The following is a 22,402-nucleotide window of genomic DNA, read 5'->3' on the forward strand; positions in this document are numbered from 1 at the left end:
ATTGGGATTTTCCTCTTTCATTTTTTTTTCTTTTTGATTCTTCAATTTCTGCTCTGATCTTTATGATTTACTACTTCTGCATACTCTGGATTTAATATGCTGTTGTTGTTTTTTTTTTATGTTTCTTAGAGGGAAATCAGTAACCTCAGCTTCCACTCTAAGTACTGCTTTAATGGCATCTCATATTGGTATGTTGTGTTTTCATTTTCATTCAGTTCAAAATTACTGTCTGATTTCCCTTTTGATTTCTTTTTTTACTCATGGATTGTTTGCAAGTGAGTTATTTAGTTTCCAAGTATTTGGGATTTTCTAGAGATCTTTGTTACTGATTTTTAGTCTATTCCAGAGTATGGTTATATTTTATGTGACTTTGAATCCTTTGGTAAGTACTGAAACTTGGTTTTTGGCCCCAAATAAGGTCTGTTCTGTAGGCACTTGAATGTGTATTCTGTTATTTTGGAGTGTCTTCCTATGGTCAGTACGGTCAGTGTGGTTGATAGTGTCAGTAGAGTCTTCTATATCCTTACTTGTTTTTTGTCTTGTATTATTAATTATTGAGATAGAATTATTGAACTCTCTGGCTGTGGATTTGCCCATTTTTCTTTGCATTTTTATCAGATTTTGTTCTACTTTCAGGCTCTGTTATCAGGTGTAAATGTTTAGGGTTATGTTGTCTTGATGAATGAATCTTTTTGTCATTATGGAGTGACCTTTATTTCTGACAGTGTTCTTTGTTTAAAAAACTACTTTTTCTTGTATTCACCTAGACACTCCTCCAGCTTTCTTTGGCTTATGTTAGCATAGTATATCGTTTTATTCTTTTACTTTTTAAAAAAAATTATGGTAAAAAATAACATAAAATTTATCATTGTAGTATTTTACAGTATGTAGATCATAGTCCTAAGCACTTCCATATTGTGTAACCATGTGGAGAACTCTTCATCTGAAAACTGGAATCCTTTTACTTTTTACCTATGTGTCTCTATAGTTAAGTGCTTTGCTTATGTGTCTAGATCTTTTATACTTAATGTGATTATTGATATGGTTAGTTTTAGTCCATTTTGCTTATTACCTTTTATTTGTCTCTTTGTCCTGTTTTTGGCCTTCTTATTTTGAATAAATGAATATTGGTTGTAATTCTATTTTTTCTTATTGTTGTTGGCTTATTAGTTAAAACTGTTTCATTATTAGTGTTTGCTTTAGGGCTTTTAGTATGCATGGTTCATAGCATTACAGTCTACCTGCAAGTGTTATGCTCCCTACTTCATGTATAGTATGGGAACCTTAAAATGGTATACATGTGTTGTAAGCACCAGTATGCATTCTTCTTTAAAGTGTTTTCTTTTTAAAGAGCTTTAAATAATAAGGAAAAAATCTTATGTATTTACAGATACCATTTCCATTGTTCTTCATTTCTTTGTTCAGATCTGTTTATCTGTTTTTATCCTTCTTCCTGAAAGATTTGACATTTTTTTGTGTAAACCTGCTGGTGATTAATTCTTTCAACTTCTGTATTGCTGAAAAGCCTTTATTTTGTCTTTTTTTTTTTTTAAAGATTTTATTTATTTATTTGACAGAGAGAGACAGCCAGCGAGAGAGGGAACACAAGCAGGGGGAGTGGGAGAGGNGCCACCCAGGCGCCCCTGTCTTTTTTTTTTTTTTTTTAAGGAATTTTTACTGGATATTAAATTTTAAGTTCCATCTTCTTTTTAGATTTTATTTTTTAGAGAGAGAGAGAAAGCTCTCACGAGCCGGGGGTGGGGCAGAGAGATCTGGAGAAGCAGACTCCTCGGTGAGCAAAGAGCCCAACTCAGGGCTCAATTCCAGGACCCTGGGTTCACGTTCTGAGCTGAAGGCAGATGTTTAACTGACTGAGTCACCCAGCTGCCTCGTAAGTTACATCTTTTTAAGTATAGGTCTTCCTTGACTTAAGATGAGTTACATCCTGATAAACCCATCCTCAGTTGAAAATACCATAAGCCAGAAATGCATTTAATATACCTCACCTACCAAACATCATAACTTAGTGTAGGCTACTTTAAATATGCTTAGAACACTCTCATTAGCCTACAGTTGGGCAATAATAAAGTGTTGAATATCTCATGTAATTTGTTGAATACTGTACCAAAAGTGTAGAATAGAATGGTTGTATGGGTACAGAATGATTTTAAATGTATCAGTTATTTTTCCTGGTGATTGTACAGCTGACTGAGAGCCGTGGCTAGCTGTCACTGCCAGGCGTCATGAGAGAGCATCGTGCCACATACCACTAGCCTGAGAAAAGATCATAATTTGAAGTATGGTTTCTACGGAATGCATACCAGTTTCACACCATTGTGAAGTTGAAAAATTTTAGGTCAAACCATTTTAAGTCTGACCATCTGTACTTTAAAGATGTTATACCATTGCTGTCTCAATTACATTGTTGCTGACGAGAAGTCTGCTGTCATCCTTATTTTCTTAAATTTTTAAATATTTTTAATGAAATGTGTCCTTTTTTCCCTCTGGGTACTTTAAAAGTTTTCTCTATTAAAGGTCTTGAGCTGTTTAATTAGCGCATAACTTGGCCTTTTCTTCATCGTTCTTGTGTTTGAAGTCCATTGAGCTTTTGGAGGGAATTTTTGTGTTCATAATTTTTATTGAATTTAGAAAGTTTTTGGCCTTGTTTCTTAAAATATTTGGGTTCTTTTTTTTCTAGTCACTTGATAGTTTCTGTAGTTGTGTCATTCACTAATATTTTCTTCTGTAATTATATTTGTAATGTATTTGTAGTCTCAAACATTATATTTATCTCTGCAGGTTGGTTAAATATATAGTCCATGTCTCATTTAATTTGTTGAATACGTGGAATAGAGTTATAATTATTTTAATGTCTGTGTTTGCTAATCCTGCATCGGTGTCAATTTATAATTGGTTTTGAGTTAGATTTTTCATTCTGGCTTGTATTTTCCTGCTTCTTGACATGCCTTGTGATGTTTGGATACTAGACATTTTGCATTTTACCATATTGAGTGCTAGGTATTTTTGTATTCTAAATTTTCTTTTGTTTTGGGATATAGTTAAATCACTTGGAAACAGTTTGTTCCTTTTATGTCTTGATTTAAGATTTGTTATTTGAGCAGTGTTCAGTTAGGATAATTATTCCCCACCATTGCCTACACAAAACCATTCTGAGTACTCTACCTAATGCCCTATGGATGTGAGGTTTTCAGTTTGGCTGTGGTAATAGGAACTGTTCTTCACCCTGTGTGAGCTCTGGGCATTGTTCCCTCTAATCCTGTTGGATGGTTTCTATATACCCAGCTTTTGTTTCCTCATACTCTTGTGCTCATCAGTATTCTCCCAGAATACTTGATGGGCATCTTCATTGCAGCTCTTTCTTCTCAGGTACTTAGGCCTATGAATTCCAGCCACCTTGGTTTTGCTGGACTCTCAGCACCAATTCTCAAATCAGGTAATCCACTCAGTTTTGCCTGGATTCTCCTCCCTATGCCATTTTGAAAATTTAAAAGGTGGCAAACTGCAGCATTCATAGGGCTCACTTTATCTGGTTTTCATTTGTCAGAGATCATGGTGTTTCATTGCTTGATACCAGGTATTTAGTAAGCTACTGTTTTATGTATTTTCACTGGTTTATTGGAAGCAGGAGGGTTAATCCAGTCCTTGCTACTTCATTTTAGCTAGAAGTAAAACTCCAGTGATTGAAAGTCCAATTCACATTTGATTATGATTTAGAAAAATATTTGAGTTTGATTTAAGTTACGCTGGTTTGCTTTAGATCTTAAGGAAAAATTGCACAGCATTATATAAAATGAGTCAACTACTAGATGCATATTGAGGATCTGCAGTAAAGTACCTTCATACCTTATATAAATAAGCTAGTATACTATATAATGCTACCATATTTAAACCTGCAAGAATTCCTGTCCTTTTTCCAGATGTTGTTTAAACGTATTTCAAGATTGTCACCTTGTGGTTAGAGTAATAATTTTGTCAACTGTTAAGGTACCCAAACCCTTTTTATTTTTATTTGTTTAAAATATTTTATTTATTTATTTGAGAGAGATAGCATGAGCAGGGAGAGAGGGAGAAGCAGACTCCCTGCTGAGCAGGGAGCCCAGCGTGGGGCTCCATCCCAGGACCATCCCAGGACCCCAGGACAATGACCTGAGCCGAAGGCAGACAGCTTAACTGACTGAGCCACCCAGGCGTCCCTCCCCAAACCCTTTTTAACTCTTTTCCTCATTTTGTAAAAACGACACTAAACTTATCATCTTAACGAAATTTGTACTTTGTGTTAAGTCTTTTTAGTATAGTTCTCAGAATATAGCCCCTGTTTGCTATTTTGAATGTTATTTGAAAATCAGGTAAAGAAAAGAAAAAGAAAACTGCAAAATATGGTTTAATCTTTCAGATAGTAAAAGGAATGTATGTTGTGGCATATAAAAGCCTCTGTCACCTATAAAATGGGTGTGTTATATACATTTTGACATACAGGTTTGAAACTTTGAAATTTCAAGGAAAAGCTAAGCTTTGAATTCTTTACAGAATGAATTTTTCACACATAACCCCCCCCCAAGGGGGGGGTGTGTTTTTGTGTGTTTGTATGTACAGTTTGTGTGGCTAGAGAGGCATTGGCAAATAAAAGTCTGAGAAAATGTTAAGGGAAACAGCTATATTAATGGGTTCTGCCTTTTGCAGGGGGTCGGGGAGATAAACCCAAGTGAAGATTTTTGTTGCATCGATCTTTCTAAGAAGTTACTGATTTGGTTATAGAGTAATATTTCTACATGGACTCTTGATCTTACATGATTATTAAGTACCAAGTACATAAGTTTTAGATAAGAAGAAAATCTTAATTATTGCCACTTAAGGTTATTTTTACCAAGAACTTACAAATGTAACAAAATATATTTATGATGCACTCAAGAGATCTTTGCTACGAAAATTTTAAAAAAAGGAAATCGCTTTCAGGTCTTTGTCTGAAGCTATGTCAGTGGAAAAAATTGCTGCAATCAAAGCCAAAATTATGGCTAAGAAAAGATCTACTATCAAGACTGACTTAGATGATGACATAACTGCCCTTAAACAGAGAAGTTTTGTGGATGCTGAGGTAGATGTGACACGAGATATTGTCAGCAGAGAGAGAGTGTGGAGGACACGAACAACTATCTTACAGAGCACAGGAAAGGTAATTAAAGTATTTCAGTCATTCATTAGAGTGAGTATGTGTATCTAATCTGTGATTGGTTATAGAATTGGCTAAAATTTGTTATTAGGAGCAATTTTCAAGTTTTGTCTCTGAAAGATCAGTAATAATGTAGATTTCTAAGTGACTGTATTTGCCATTTAGTGGTTGTTGGTTACCAAAGTAGCTGGTGAAAATGTCTGAATCACAGTGCCCTTGATTTGCACCTCATTTGTAAATCCAACGAATAGCCCAGTTTTCTTGTTGATCAGTTTTTTGTTTTAACCTAATAAGGAGGGAATATTGATGGCTGTTTGGTCATTAATGTCGTTATTAATTTTTTTCCCCACAAAGTAGAAACTTAGGAAAATCAGCAATCATTTATGTGTGTATTTTAGACATTATATCCTGTTGTGTGGATATAGCAATATTTATTTATCTTTATTAATGGCGTTGGGTGGTTTGTTTGTTTTTGTAGCTGTAGGATTGTGGAATTTTTCTCTCCCTTTTTCTCCTTTCCTCCCTCTCTATTCACAGTTACAAGTAATGCATTAAAAAACATCCTTGTACATGTACCTTTGTGCATTTATGTGTATACAACAAAAAGATTAATTCCTAGAAGCAAATTTCTGGTTAAAGGAGATGTGTACTTTAAATTTTGAGAGAAAAAATTTGAAAGATACTGGATGTTCGGTATCTTGATGCATCTCCAAAAGGGTTGCTTTGGTTCTCTTTCCTTTACATATTTTTATCTATTTTTCCCTCACCTGCTAATTTTCTCTTAAACGTCAATTCTCCACTGATGCACGGTTGTTAATATGATGTGGTAAGAGAGTGTGTAGAAGTGTGTGAGGTTACAATGAAAGTGAACTTTAACTTTGGTCAAGGCAGACTGGTTTTCTTTGCAGATTCTCGTCTTAAATTTACTGTGTCATATTAGTAGGAATTGGGTTACTCGAAAAGAGTATATGAAGGAAAGAATTTTTGTCCTTTTGTACTTTGTCATATTTTAGAAATCAGAGTACTTGAGGTCAAGATTAGGAATCATTTCCCAGAGCTTAGAATTATAGAGAAATCTGAGAATATAAATAAACTTCAGTTTTTGTATTTACAGTAAAGTGATCTGTTGATACTCATTTTCACTGTGTAATATGGCTAATAGTTGAATATTGCAACCTGCTAATGTTCTGCCAGTATTCATTATAATAGCCAAAAAATTTGAATCTTATGGTAAAGGAATAAAACATACGTGCTCTGCTCCATCTTACTTTTAGACCAAACATTAAATTTTCAAAAAACTGAGATGAACAATTTTCTTTGAGCTCTAGGTGGCAGGGTTTTACCATCATTTCAAAAGTTAGTGCTCTAATTTAAGTTAGTGTTGTTGCCATCACAGTATAATTTAAGAATAAATTATGGTTTAAGAATTGCTTGGTAGTTAGGTTTACTTCCGTGAGCATTAACGTTTTTAAAAACCGGAAACAACTGTTTTGACCGATAGTCTTTCTGTATATGATTTTTCTTCTCTGAACACTAAAAAACCTTTTAGGTATTCAGTTCTAATAGATCCTATGATTTTTAGATAGATCTTCATTATTACCAGGGATTATGGCCTTCTTACATTCTAAATTTCTGGAATAAAAGATTCTTGAGAAAAATCAGTATGTTCCTTTATAGTTGTATTATTATTGCAAGCAACCCACATAAAGCAAGCTAATTTTATAATGCCATTAAGAACATACTTTTAAATAAGTTAGTTTTCCTTGTTGAAAAGTTGATTAAAAGAGATCATTAAAAGGAAGATAATAATCACCTGAAATTCTACCACACAAAAATAGCTGATAACATGGATTCTTCTAGATTTAGTGTCTCTCACACAATACTTTATTATTTTTAAAGTATGAGATTTGATTTTCATATATTTTCAGTGATTTTCATAGGATTAAGACTTTGTTTGCATTTGTTACTGTTTTGACTTTTGCACTGCTGGTGCAAAAGCAGTGGTTGATTAACTCCTGGCATCTTGGCATGAATCAAGTTTTTAAAAATACTTCCCAATTTAAAAATCTTTTAAAAGTGTACAATAACTCCTAACAAACAGTATTTTAAAGGTTTCCACATCTCATATAAATTGTAGCAATCTGAGATTAGAACTGGAGTTTATTATACCTAGAAGAAGATATAGTAATTGATTTCTTTGAGAATTAAGCCTCTTGTGACAGCAAATCTCATTTTTATTTCAATAACTTGTTTCTTAGCTACATATTTGAATAGATGCAGAATATGCATACATTTATAACCAATTAAACAGTTTAAGTAAAATAAAAATCAATGAATAACAATGTATTTACAATATTTTGTTTTGGAATCAGTTTTTAAGTAGTAATTCGATTTTTATTTGTGTGTATAGTAAAGAACACCTCAGTGATGTAGTAGGGAAGAATTAATAGGAAGAAAACAGTCTGAAATTGTTTATTAAATAAACTTACTGCCTTGAATACTTAAAGTGGACTAATTAATCCATTTATATTTTAGAATTTTTCCAAGAATATTTTTGCAATTCTTCAGTCTGTAAAAGCTAGAGAAGAAGGGCGTGCACCTGAACAGCGGCCAGCCCCAAATGCAGCACCTGTGGTAAGAATGTTTTACTGCTTATATATTAATTTTAATGAAGATGACTCTTGTTTTTCAGTATTGTAATTTTGAAAACATGTCATCTTCAAGTTTTTAAATCAGTAGCTTTTAAATCTTTTGCTGCTTCAATATTCTTGAAATATGTGAAAATCTTCCCCACAGTGAGATCTCACCTCACAAAAGTTGGGTTGGCTGTTATCAAAAAGACAGGAAGTAAGTGTTGGCAAAGATATGGGGCAAAAGGAACCCTTATGCACTCTTGATGGGAATGCTAATTGGCATAGCCACTAGTGAAAACAGCATTGAAGTTCCTTAAAAAATTAAAAATAGAGCTGTTGTATGAACCAGCAGTTCTACTTCTGGGTATTTATTTGAAGAAAATGAAAACACTAACTTGAAAAGATATGTGCACCTTCATGTTCATTGCAACATTATTTACAATAGCCAAGAAACAGAAACAAGTGTCCATTGATGGATGAATGGATAAAGAAATTGTGGTATATACACACAATGGAATGATGTTCAGCCATAACATATAATGTAATTTTGACTTTTGCAACAACATGGATGGACCTTGAGGGCATTATGCTAAGTGAGATAGGTTAGAGAAAGACAAATGCCTTGTGATCTCTTTTATATGTGGAATCTAAAAACAAAAAGCTTATAGATACAGGGGACTGATTGGTGGTTGCTAGAGGTGGGGGTAGGTGAGGAGTGTGAGAAATAGGTGAGGCTGGGATGGTGGTTAAAAGATAAACCAACAATAGTAACAACTTAAAAAATGCCAAGCAACCAAAACAGAAAAAAAAAAAAAAAGTTACTTAAGCAATAATTCTTAGAAACACGCATGGGTTAGAATCTGAAAGGGGTGAATTAGGAAAAGCCCTCTGAGAAGTTGTGTAAAGTAACAGACCTATTCATTCTTGCTTGGGAGAATCATTACCATTGTTAGAGATATAAATCCCTATTACAGCCCATTTTGGGGCTTTTTCTGAAATCTTTGGTATCTGTGACTTCCTGGTGAATGTGTTGTGTTTCTCCTGATCACAGATGATTTGGTTCTTCATTGTACCTTAGTTTTAGCCATTTGGAGAGTTGACTGCCTCACTCATTGAGTTGCCACTTAGGACCTCTCCAAAGTAAATTTCGTGTATGGCATATAGCCTATATTTAAACTAAAATGTGTCCTCCAGTTTTGTTGAAAATCCTTTCAGCTAGTTTCATATGATTCAACAAAGGAAATAAAATTGTTTTTATGTTATATACATTTTTAAAAAATATATTAAAATTTGAAAGAGCACTAATACAGTCTTTGAAATATCTAGTAGTTTTGCTTGTTCATAAAATCATTGGTATTTAATTCTTAAGAGGTAATGGACTTTTATTGGTATTTAGGTTAATACTTCGAGTTGACTTTCCAGTAGGTACTTAAGTGCCTACTATTGTCAGGCAGTGTGCTGACAAAAATACAAGAGATACCTGCACTCCTCGAGCTTAAAGTCTTGTAAGACATAGAGATGAGTAAAAAAAAGTAGTGAAACAAATATTGTGATGGTAAAACACAGGGTGCTTATAATTATGAATTGGTTGATTTGAATAGCATTTGGTAGGAAACTTATGTCAGATCTTAAAACAGTTGAACCATTATCCTTGTGATAGAGGTTTTTTTTTTTTTTTGTATTTCTATAATCATTAAGATACATAAAAATTTTAATTTCGGCATTTAACTATAGTGTATACCTAGTGAGCATCTTGAATTAACCATCTTTTATCTCGATTAATACTTAGGGTAGCATCCTGTTGTAACAAAATGAAAAGTACTTTAGTCTTTCTGAATACCATGAATTTCCCAAGTAATTTAGGGAATATTCTTTAAATATGCTTTTTTAGATTATTATAGACTGAATTTTTTTTTAAGAAATTTTTTTAAAGATTTTATTTATTTGACAGAGCACGAGAAGAGGGAGAAGCAGGGAGCCCAATGTGGGGCTCAATCCCAGGACCCTGGGGTCATGATCAGAGTTAAAGGCAGATGCTTAACTGACCGAGCCACCCAGGTGTCCCTAGACTGAATTTTAGATAAAGTATTTGTGAATTAAGCTTACATCATTAGATTGACAACTTATTCTAAGTATCTTCACAAATAACACCTTTATTAGCTTCAGTCTTATCTTACACATTTAAGTATTAATAACAGTTTGGAGAATAATTTTGTTAAAAGGCTCTAAAATGTCAGTTCAGTAAACTTTGAATTAAGTTTTTTTGTTAAAAGCAATTCATAATTGAGTTTTATTATTTCATGAAGAAATTTAATCAGAATGAAATTATTAAGCACACCTATTTTATTTCTGCAGTTTGTAAGAGTTTTGCATTTTGCCTTGATACAAGTTTATTTGGAGTCCATTGCCCTTGTCCCTGATAGCAATGATAATTTTCTACCAGTAAACAGTATCTTGAAAATAAGAATCAAATGACTCCCCACTTCTGTCTTATTGGCTATTTTAAGAAAAAAATCTTAGAAAATAATATACTTATCATGGCTTTTATTCTGAGTTTTAAGTAACAATTTAAAATATTAACATGTAACTCATAATTAATTTTTCTACAGGATCCCACATTGCGTACCAAACAGCCTATCCCAGCTGCCTACAACAGATACGACCAGGAAAGATTCAAAGGAAAAGAAGGCAAGTTACTTAATTATTATATTCCCTTTACTTTGGTGGTGCTAAATGTGAGAGGTAGTGTAGCCTGATGTTCACAAGCAGGTGTTGGCAAACATCTGCAGGCCAAATCTGGTCCAACACATATTATGAATAAACTTTTGCTAGAACACAGTGGCATTCATTTTTGTATTATCTGTGGTTCCTTGGTGTTGTGATAGCAGTGTTAAGTTGTGACAGAGATTGTCGGGCCTGCAGAACCTTAAAATACTATCTGGTCTTTTACAGAATACATTTACCAACCCTTGGGGCGCCTGGGTAGCTCAGTCGGTTAAGTGTCTGACTCTTGATTTCAGCTCAGGGCATGATCTCAGGGTTGTGAGATTGAACCCTGCGTTGGGCTCCACAATAGGTGTGGAGCCTGCTTGGGATTCTCTCTCTCCCTCTGCCTCTCATCCCCATCATGCTCGATTGCACAGTCTTTGTCTCTCTCTCAAAAAAAAAATTGCCAACCCCTGGTTAACTGCATGGATTATGGATCCAGATTGCCTGTATCACAGTTACTTTTTGTGTGAATTTTGATAAATTAACTGCATTCTGTTTTAATTTCCTCTTGCGTTTCATTGCAATACTGATAATAGTTTTAGTATCTATCTTTTAGTTTCATTGTGGGGATTAAACTAGTTAATGAAGTGTTTGAATAGTGACTGGTATATAATCTATCTATAAATATTTCCTATTATTAATATTCTGCCTCTCAGAAGTTCAGACTGGAGATTCTATATATAAAATCATGTTTCTGAAATTGTAAATGTATACATTGAGATCTTGGGAAGCATAGATTTTAGAAACTGTGAGGGCTTATTTTGGCATAGCCTACGTGGTATACTGGCTAATGCAGTAGTGAACCATTTCCATGTTATTGTGGTGGTTAGTGAAGTGGCACTGATGTCATTGTAATATCTCTTGGGATCTTCATTTATCTTGATTTGTGGGGAAAAAATGAGGTAGAAGCAACTGGAAGTTTAACTTTTACGATTTTTTTTCTGCTTAATCTGAAATCTCTATTTAAGCTTCATTAAAGGATATATTACTTCTATACAGTGAATTTTGTGTGGTGACTTCATTTACTGGTTAAAGGCATGTACTGTGACTACATGCTGTAGAAATACAGTGGTTCATTCTTTTATTTACTGAGGTGTTTTTCTTGTGGAACAAATTATGTAAAGTAGGGTTTGGCAAATTATAGCTCACGGACCAAATCCAGTCTTCTGTGGGCCAAATCAGGCCATGCCCATTTGTTTACGTATTTGTTTATCTTACTTTTGCACTGTACCTGCAAAATCAGTAGTTGTGATAGAGACATATAGCTTGCAATGTGTAAAATATTTAATGTATTTGTATTAATGTAATATGCCTTTATAGAAAGGCATATTGAAATTTTCTCCTGGATCCTTTATCACTATTCACAGCATTGCTTTTCTACAAATAATGTAACATATGCCTATGATTATAATTTTGAAACACAGCTTTTTATATTTTAAGGCTTTTAGTGCTACTGTAATTGAGTATTAGAGGTAAATAATTTAGAAGTTATAAAGTATTTTATTCAGTCTAATTTTTGATATTCCCAAAATATCCAGACTTTTGAACACAATTGTAGAAATAGTCTTAACCAACTTCTACACAAAGGCTTTGCTGGCGTGTATTGAATATATTTTTGGGACTAGTATCCCTTTTAAGGTTTTTATCTTCATATATATGTAATTTAATTTTCTATGTATAGTACGTTTGATGCTTTGCTATACTATTAAACTGTCAGATTATAACACAGATTATTACTTTAGGTTTGTTATTGATCATGAAATACATAAAATCTAATTGCAAACCCCCTTTCTTTGTAGAAACGGAGGGCTTCAAAATCGACACTATGGGCACGTACCACGGTATGACACTGAAATCTGTAACGGTAAGTCACTTTGACTGCAGAGGTTCTTTTGTTTCAGGCGCTTTATGTGAGTAGCGGATGTTGAAGAAAATCTTTGTTCTCCGTTATTTTCTATTTCAAACGTTTATCTTTAATGACTAATGGTGCTGATAGATCTGTACGGTGATTATTTGATTTATGGATATCCTTTTTTTGGTTTAGCTGAGTTGGGTGTGTTTAAATAAAAGCTGTTTTGATTAATGTACAAGTAGGATGGATGCTACCTGGTTAGTAGGTTGGTTAGAGTATTTAATGCCAGTGAAGATTTACAAGGTCTAATTTAGGAGAATTATTTTCCATAGTATCTTATGTTCTTTAAAATGTTATGCCTTATGCTCTTTAAAAAAACAGATTGTAATGGTTGGTGCAATATTTACAAAGTGCATACTTGCCAGAACCAGGCACTTAGATGTCCACAATTACAAGCCTTTGGCTCACTTTTGGCAGACTTTCCTTTATACTTTTTTAACATACTAAAAATGATTATTTCTGGATGTTCTGACCAGGCCCCTATTCAACACTTAATTTTTATTTAGTCAGTGATAGATAGAATTTGGTAATGTAGAGCAGGAATTCTGTTAACCTTATTTTGAGTATTTATATTACAGATTATTAATATACTTTAAAATACTATGTATATGTATTAGAGTACCTATATATTTTAAAGCTAATACCAAACTTACTTTGTCTTTGTTTACGAATCATCAGATCTTTGAGGACTCAATATGACATGGAATCATCATATATTTGCTGTGATTTCTCAGAATTAAAATATATCTTGTCATGCTTTTCCAGAGCATATAGCAAATAAATGTGGAGAATCTGATACTAAAAGTTGACCTTTTTTTTTTTTCCCCTGGACTTCAAATTGGAATTGAGTATTAGATATTTTGCTAATACACTTGTTTTTAACTTGTCATCAGATTTGTTTTGTATGATTGAAATTGAATGTGAACTCATTAATTCATTTAACAAGTACTTATTGAGCGCTTGTGGCAGACCCTGATCCAGTTGCTGGGACTATAGATATAAATAAGACAGACAGGGCTTCTGTAGAGAGAGTAGTCAGAGGGGCCTCTCTGAGCAGGTGACTGTTGAGCACAGACCTTGCAGAAAAGCATTCTATGAAAGACTGCTCAAGGGTCAAGACTGAGGCCCAGTGAGTAACAGCATGAGGCCAGTATCTCCGCAGCGTAGAGAATGAGGGAAAGGTGGTAAAAGATGAGATACACTTATCTTACTAGATTTGTCTAGTTCTTCCTGATTTCAAGATGTAGCTCATGGCCGTAAGATTAAATTTTTAAAAGATTCATTTATTGACATTTTCTTGAGAATAGAACTTGCTTATTGGCTATTCCCTAAGTGAGTTAATCGTGGAACTGCGGTTGTTATACTTAGGTAACCATCAGAGGGAGTTTTTTGTGGTTGTGGTCATTGTTGTTTTAACTTTTGTCTCATCTGAAATGCCATGAAATTGGTTTCATTACTGAGCTTCTGTTCAAATAGTAAAATCAGTGATAGTTTTTATAGTGATGCTTTTTACAGAACAGTTTTTCTAAAATCCAAGGACAGCTTCTTAATTAGAGTAATACGGCTCTGCTTCCTCATTAGACTTGGCTTCTAAATATACTTACAAGAGAGGAGAATTTAAACAAATTTATGTTGTTTGTTTTTACAGAGATAATCACATAAAGACATTGTGTGGGAATGCAACAGAAAGACTAAATATGGTCAAATTGTTGGTACTTTCCATATTTTAATGCCCCGTTTGAATATCTTTACCGTTTGTGACCTGATTCATTTTAGCAGTTGTTAGAGAATACATGCAGAAGTTTGAACTTGAAAGCTTTGAAGTTGCTATGATGATTGTTTCTTTTACGTGAATCTCAAGCTTACGCTTCCAGTGTAATGTTTTTTTCTTTGGAATTATTACCTGTTTATGAGCTTTTGAGTTTCACCAACTTTGTCTTATTTTCCAATGAGGATTTCTCTTGTGATACCCAGCCAGACACGCAAAAGCAGTTAAATATATGTTAAAGGCTTTGTTGCACAGATGTGACTTCCTTTCTAGTTTACATATGAGCTCATTTTAGGTACCACTGTTTTTCAGGGTTTTGACATGTTCAGTTGATCTACATAGTTATTAAAATTATCAGTCTATATTAGGACGGGTCTATATATCTTTTAAATGCAAGACACCGGAGTCCTTTTAGATACAAAATTCAGTTAATCAAGTTGTGCAGATGGCTAGAAAATTTTTATGTAATTTATTTTTTTGTCTGAATTTGTTATAGAGAAAGCATGTGTTTTGAGAGTATTTCGTAAGAATCATAAGTTATTGAAATTTATAAAAAATTAAGGCTCTGGCAGGGTATTAGATAATATTTTTTAATGAAGATAATAATTTATACAAATTCATTATATGAATAGAAGCCCAGGTATCTTTAAAGTTACAAGTTTGTATACTTGAGTCTGGTTAACTTTTGACTTAGGCCAAGAAGTACAGTAGCTTAAGACATGGATGTTGGAGTTGCTCAAGGGCTTTTCCGAGTTGGTAGACTTACCCCAAAATATGTTAGTTGGGTTGTATATTGTTTAAGAAATACTAGATTAAACAGATTTTGTGGTACAGAATATATGAATATCTAAATTGGAATACAGTCGTATACGCTCTTTTTCCCAGGCTTGTTTGCCCCTAGTGTTTGCCCCTTTTCTCCCTCCTTTTGAGAACACTGGGAAGAACTAGAATTGTGTAGAACCAGTTTAAGTGAAACTATCTTAGTAGTTATGGGTTGGGACTAGAAACCATTTAGTATAGGGAACATCAGAATGTATTTGCATGGATTCCTTTTGTGAAAGGAGCCATCTTAGACTAAGTAAATGCAGTTGACAGTGCTTTTCGTTATATAGAAAAGAAGAGATGATCAAGACTTTTCTATGTTGGCAAAGAACTTATCTGTGGTTCCACTGGAGAAGGAATAAAAAGATATGATCACAGTTCACTCTTGTTATTTGTGACAATTTGATAATTGAATTGAGAACTACTTCATTCTAACCTCCCAATCTAGCTTATTAATGCTCAGGTAGGAAGGTCACATACTCTAGCCTCTATTCATTCTTTTCTTGGTTCTTACTGAGTATCACTGACTCTTAATTACCTTGCTGTCTTCATTTTAGAGGAAACATTTTACACTCTGAAATTGTGCAGATCAAAAGCTTTCCTTTAAGATTGTTCTTTGAGTTGACTCTAATGGAATTGTAGTTTTTATAATAAGCCTTTTTTGGGGAACCATTTTCCTAGTAGTAGGTACAGTTGGGTAGATATTCAGTATCCACATTAGAGTTGTAATCGCCATCAGCTTTCACTATTTAGTAAAATCCAGAATCTCAATCTCTCAACATAAAGTTATATTCTTAAGAAGGAACACATTTATTAGTAACCTCCAGCTCCCCTGTTTTACAAAGTTTTCTTCATTCTCATTCGGTTATTAATTAACTTGTTCATCTTTGCTTGGAGTGTTAATGAAAGTGCTCTAGTAACAGCAGTGCTGTAGAGTGTTAATGGAAGTGCTCTAGTAACAGTAATGCTGTAGAATTGTGTCTAGTGTCTAGGCTAGCAGAGGATGGAGACAGTTGATTAAGACTTTCTTACTAAACACTCTTCTTTCCTTCCCTTATTTTCCTTCAGTAAATATTTTTTGAGTGCTTATTGTAATAGTTATTGTGTAGATTTTAAGGGTGCCTGTGGGAAAATTTCTTCCCAGAGTTAGATGCAGCCTGTTTATAAATACTAGTGCACTGACATCATATGCCTCTCTTAGCATACTTCTGGGATCATTCATTGTGCCAATCTAAATGTGGTCCCACATATGTTTTATTAGGCATCCACTGTCATTCAAAATTTTATTTTACGCACTAAGATTTAAAAATAAAAGTATGTCACAAAAACAGTCTGGATTTTCAGCTTCTTTTGAAAAGCTGTCTGGCATGACTGGGTACCGGGTCTATAGTCTAGTGTATTTAGAGTCACACTAATCCAAACAATGACTACCTTTAGATGGGATGTTTTCTTTAAGTTGCCCATAGGCCTCACTGCTCTGTTGACTTCGATCTAGTCTTAACTTATTTATGCAGTTGGCCCTTAAACAACACTGAGGTTAGGGGTACTGATACCCCCCAACCCCCTTGCAGGCAGTTGAAAATTTGCATATTGCACATAACTTTTGACTTGCCCAGACTTAACTACTAATAACCTCTTGTTGCCTGGAAGCCTTACAGATAACATACAGTCTATTAACACATATTTTTTATGTTAGATGTATTATATACTGCATCTTAAAATAAAGCTAGCTAGAGACAAGAAAACGTTTAGAAGTAAGGAAGAGAAATACATTTATGATACTGTACTATAAAAATATCCACATATAAGTGCATCTGTGCAGCTCAAACCCATATTGTTCAAGGGTCAGTGGTACTACCTTCTTAGACCCTACTGGCCTTTGAGTTTGAAAGTCTTGATCTAAATAAAGGCAGTGATATCTTGTTAAAGAAGGTAATCAGTTGAAAGCGCTACATATTTAAGGGTTCAAAGTCAGTTCTGGCTGTGAGTCCCAACTCTTCCACTCAATATGCCACTAATGAAGGTGAGATTATTTAACCTTTCAATGAGTGGTCTTGTTTTTATTTTGTAATAAAGATAATAGAACTTACAGTCTTGTTGAGGACTAAAAGAAACACTATGTAAAATGCTTAGCACAGGGAAGACTCAAATAATGGTTACTTTTATTATGAATTTACAATTTTATGTATAATCTCACTTTGATTTAAGTGTAAATGTAGGCAACTATAGTTTCACAGATGTATTTAATATTACATGTTTAATGATGCCATGTTCATTCAAAGTTATGAAGACTAGTTTATTTAAATATTATGGAAACTCTTTTCCTTTTTAGTAATTGGGATATTTTTACTGTGGCTGTATATGTTTATCTTAGTGTTCTTTACCCTGTGAGAGAAAATGGCTGCAAAGAAGTTATCATATAGTGGGTGATAACTTAGCTAGGTTAGGCTTTTCTGACTACCTGTTGGGACTCATATATAAAAAGAAATAAGGGACATCTGGCTGCTTAGTTGGTGGAGCATGTGACTCTTGATCTCAGGGTCATGAGTTCAAGCTCCACATTTTTGGCATAGATCTTACTTAAAATTTTTTTTAATGAAATTTATTTAGATTTAAATTATTTGATCAAAAGAAGTATATGGGGGAATGGGTGACATCGGTGAAGGGGATTAAGAGGTACAAACTATCAGTTATAAAACAAGTCACATGGAATGAAAAGCGCAGCATAGGAATATATTTAGTATTGTATTACACTTATCATGGTGAGCATTTCATAATATGTATAATTATTGAATCACTATTTTTATATTGAAACTACTTTATGTGAACTATACTTCCAATAAAAATTAAAAAAAATTAAAGAGCATAATTGGGATTTTAATAAGTTGTTGTAATTATAAATAAGAATATTATTTTATAATTCAAATTATTTGCATTCTGTATTTACATTGGTATATTATCCTGCTTGAATATTATATTGCACTTAAAATAATCTTCAGAACTTGTTGGCTATCTTGATACTTCAGGGAACTGGGTGGTTCTGTTCTCCGTCCACCTGAGCAATATAAAAGTGTACCCCCAAACAAAACAAAATATTACTTGGTTTCTGTCAGTAACTTGTTCTATGTCTTAAGCTTTTGGAAGTTAATTTTATATGTTTACTACCTGTTATATGAAGTAATACCTAAGTAGTAACATGTTAATATTTTGTACAGTTTTATTTATAATGTTTGCATTTTTATAGACTTTTCTAAGAGTTCATCACTTAGACAATATTTTTTTCTCTGTACTCAAAACACCTCTCATATCCTTTTTATAGTAGTTTTTCCCAGTGATTTTTCCAGCTTTTTTTCTTTTTTTTTTTTTTAACGTGCTCATTATAGATCTGGACTGTGTCTGTATACAGGGAAGATAAGGTGCAAGAGAGAGTTTTCTGTTATGATTTGTTGGCCTCTTTGTTGCAGCAAATTAGGCATTAGTTTTGTCATCTCAAAAATGGTATTATAATAACTTCTCTGGCATTTGTTTAGAGGTTTACATATATCACCTTGTTTACATTGTTCTTTTCAGTGCTGTTCACTTGTAGCATTGAATTAATTATAGTTTTTGAGGAATATTTTTATATTTAAACATGGGTAATGTTTTGTAAACTTTTTATACTGAGTAATACAGAAAATACCCTCCTCTCCTTTTTTAAGTTAGGTAGTATTTATACTGAACACTTATTTAGATGGGTGTGTATTAATCTCCTTCCACTGATACTCCTTGTGGTAAGAGAGATTTATTAAAATCTAATTCTACCTTTGTGTTTTGTCAACATAGTCAACATTTGATGCTAATTTAATTCAAGAAATAATCTAATTCAAGAAAAATGAATTATAAAAACAGTAGGTGTCAGGAAATTTTAATGCATATAAAGTACATTATTTTTATAATACTGCTTTTTTGTTTTTTTTAGTTTATGTATTTTATTGTGCTTTATTGAAAATCCATTGCACAGTGGATGGTACTTTTGGTGTAAGCCTATACAATTAAACTCCATTAATTTAGCTTTACATTTCTTTAAAGAGTAATTATTGTTTTATCCAAAGTATCTTAGAGATTTTAATAAAATCTATAAGGTGTCTTTAAAATTAATCTACTCATGACCATGTAGTTAATATAGTCACAGAACTTCTGAGACTTATTTTTGAAAGAAACAAAGTTAACCTTGGCACATATGTCAGAAGTAGCCTAGAAACTGTTGTGTAATTTTTAATAACAATGTTAGTGTCACCTTTTCTTCAGTGCTTTAATATTGATCAGTGTAAGAACAGGAGAAAATAGAAACCAGTTTGGAAATATAGTATTTTCTTAACGGCATGATAAAAATTTATACTATAAATTTCATTTTGATTATATAAAATCTTTTAATTGTAATTCCATGTATAATGCTATAGTTATTTATGACCCAGATATGCACAAAAGCAAACTTTTAAAAAAAAAAATCTCTCTTGAACCTGCTACAATACAGTGTTTTATTCCAGTTTCTATTTACCTTCATCAGTACTTCAGTCCATTGAACATACTTCATTGCTTTTAAATTCTAACTCCTTCTCAGGTATAATTTTAGACTAACTACCATTGTTGTTTAATACAGGCATGACTGTATTTTATATATTATATATTTCCCTTATTTTGAGGAAAAAAGTTCATATTTAATATTTCCCTTAATTTCATACCAAATGATTTGAATCAGTTTGTTCATATGAAGAAAGCTAGTATATTTAATAATAGTCTATAATTGGATGTTTAGGTATTTCCTTGATAGGTACTTTTCTGTTGGTGGTTGTTGGCTGAGTTTTAGTTTGCTGTATCAGTTTCTAGGTCTTCATAAATTGATTTAAATCTTCAATGAATTTCAATCTTTTGTATAAATCCTACATTCAAATTTTATTTTCTTTGTTGTCTTAATTATATTTGTCTTAATATTCATTGCATTTCTAGTTAGTTCATCCCTTTACCTTCCCTTTCCCCAATCCTGCCAAACCTCATTTGATCTTTAATTCTAAGTTTTGGTTTCTTTTCCAGGTCTTTTTCTTGATGGATGTTTCTTTTAGTGTTGTTCTTCTTGTCTTTCCTGCTTCTCATGTTCCTCTGTGAGTGACTGTTCCCACGTTCACTTTAAGTATCTGTTTTTAAACTCTTACTTACTTCTGGTCTGGACAAATCTTAGTATTTAGAAACTGAGTTCTTACTTGAAATTTCAGAATGGTGCTTTGCTGTGAATAAGTTGAAGACATTCATTTGAAATGCTAAGGAATTAAAGCTTTTTTAAGATTTTATTTTGACTTCATTGGAGGTAAAAGGCATACCATAGAACTCAGGTAATTAACTCACTATTGAAGTTGTCATATTTTATGTTGTCATTAAAAAACATTTGTTCTTTGCATTTAGATTTTTGCAGTAATATATAAGATCAAACAGTTATTTTGAAATCAAGTCAATTTAATATTTTACAAAATTTTAAGTCAGAAATAACTGATTTAATATCATCATCTACAAACAGTGAATTCTGGACACTATCCATCTAATGATTTACCATCCTAAATTTGATAGATGCTTCAAATCTTTTCAGTGTCTGTCATTTCTGTCTTATACATGTGTTGCTATAAACATTCTGGAATTGAATTCCTCATATATTTTAATATATCAAATTTGAGAACTAAAATTAAGCAGTTCTTTGACCATTTGGAAAAATTTGGACTTCTGTTATATAGAAAGCTTTTAGTTTTCTTTATTAAAAAAACAAAAAAAAATTCAGCTTCTGATATGATTGAAACATAATTTTATCTTAAAAGGTTATACAAAATATTTCAGTGTCCTTAGGAATTGTTAAGTTTTAATATAGAACTACATCATAATCAGCCATTCTGATAGTAAATTTGTGGGTACATCATAATTCCTGAAGAACTTTGGTATATATTGTCACATTTTTTTCCCCTACAAAAGTTACTTTAACAGGAAAAATAAACATTAAAAGCTTAATTATTTAAATAAATTTATGTTGGTAACATTTTTTCTTTATCTTGACTAAATGTAATAGATATAATATCTTCCAATAAATTGGTAGATACCAAATTTTGGGAGACCTGTAGTACACATTTGATTTATTTCTAAACATTTAGAGTCATTATTAGTATTTTTGAAAAGTTTGTATAATATATTTTTTAAGGCTTTATAAACATGAGCGTGCTGATGCAACATGCATCATTATGGAATAGTGGTGGGATTACATTTATATTTTATATTGGAACCCTCTTGTGGATTACTGAAGACCAGTCCATGGTCATATAAGCTGGTTCTAATTGCGTTAATTTTCGCCAACAGCTTTGTTATGTAACAGATAAAAGCATAAGTAACTGCTGCTGATGAACAGTGACACAGAAGGTCGTATTCCCCTGGGAAGATTAGTTGCATGGATCCCAGGTTACCCAATAGGGTGGCATTTCCTTATTAATTTGCTATGGCCTGGAAAAAGGCTGAAAAACTGGGTAATAATACCATGGTAATGATACCATGAGAGATTTGTTATTTAAGCTTATGAGAGTAGCATTTGAATTGCTAAATGCTGATTTACTAATTTACACTGAGGAATGTAATTGTCAAGAATGCTGGATAGTCAGCTCTTGTATACGTGTTCTCTGTGTAAAGAAGCTCATGGGAGATCATGGTATAATGATAAGTTTGCACAGTGACATTAAATTATATCCTTCAGATGTTTAATGGTTTTAGAGTAAGGCTGCTTGATATTTGCATCTCTTCAATAAAGACAGACATGTTTGCAAGACCAGGGAACCTTTCTCCTTGGTTACTGCTTAGAGGGGCTTTGTCATCATTTGCCATTGTGACTTCTGTTCTTACTGGTGTGTCTGACTAATTCCAAGTAAATATGATGTATTTCTTTAGATGTATAGATTACTGATTTAAGTTTAGGACTAATATCTCATTCTCTTCTATTTGATTTCTTAAAAGGTGTTGATTAGGGACTAGGTCTTTTGAATTTAAAATTCATGATGTCGATATCCAAAGGTTCTGATCTGTCACTAGAGAGAGTAGGCAACGGTAGGTGGCCTAGCTAGAAGTCTGAGCTGTAGATCTAGGATTAGTCCTGTTTAGATGTGTTGATTTGGAAGGGGACACAAGGAGCAAGAATTTCCTACAGGATTTTGAAAATAACTTATTTCTATCTTCCATTTAGTCTCAGAGTGATAAATTAATGAGGTTACTTAAATCCCACTCTACTGATTAATTCAGTAATTTTAGTGCTA

The 22,402-nt window shown here is 32.9% G+C and overlaps 1 protein-coding gene across 2 annotated transcripts in view; it reads left to right on the forward strand.

Moving 5' to 3' along the window:
* CDC73 (cell division cycle 73) overlaps positions 1 to 22,402 on the forward strand; it is a 109,004-nt gene that overhangs the window by 17,850 nt on the left and 68,752 nt on the right. For both annotated transcript variants that reach the window (XM_040636021.1, XM_008685646.2), the window contains exons 7-10: positions 4,975 to 5,191; positions 7,724 to 7,822; positions 10,431 to 10,509; positions 12,390 to 12,454. In XM_040636021.1, coding sequence (XP_040491955.1) covers positions 4,975 to 5,191; positions 7,724 to 7,822; positions 10,431 to 10,509; positions 12,390 to 12,454 — 460 coding nt within the window. The remainder of the gene's footprint in view (positions 1 to 4,974; positions 5,192 to 7,723; positions 7,823 to 10,430; positions 10,510 to 12,389; positions 12,455 to 22,402) is intronic.

This window comes from Ursus maritimus, unplaced genomic scaffold (assembly GCF_017311325.1).
Source record: "Ursus maritimus isolate PB19 unplaced genomic scaffold, ASM1731132v1 scaffold_2, whole genome shotgun sequence".
NCBI classification, from domain to species: domain Eukaryota; kingdom Metazoa; phylum Chordata; class Mammalia; order Carnivora; family Ursidae; genus Ursus; species Ursus maritimus.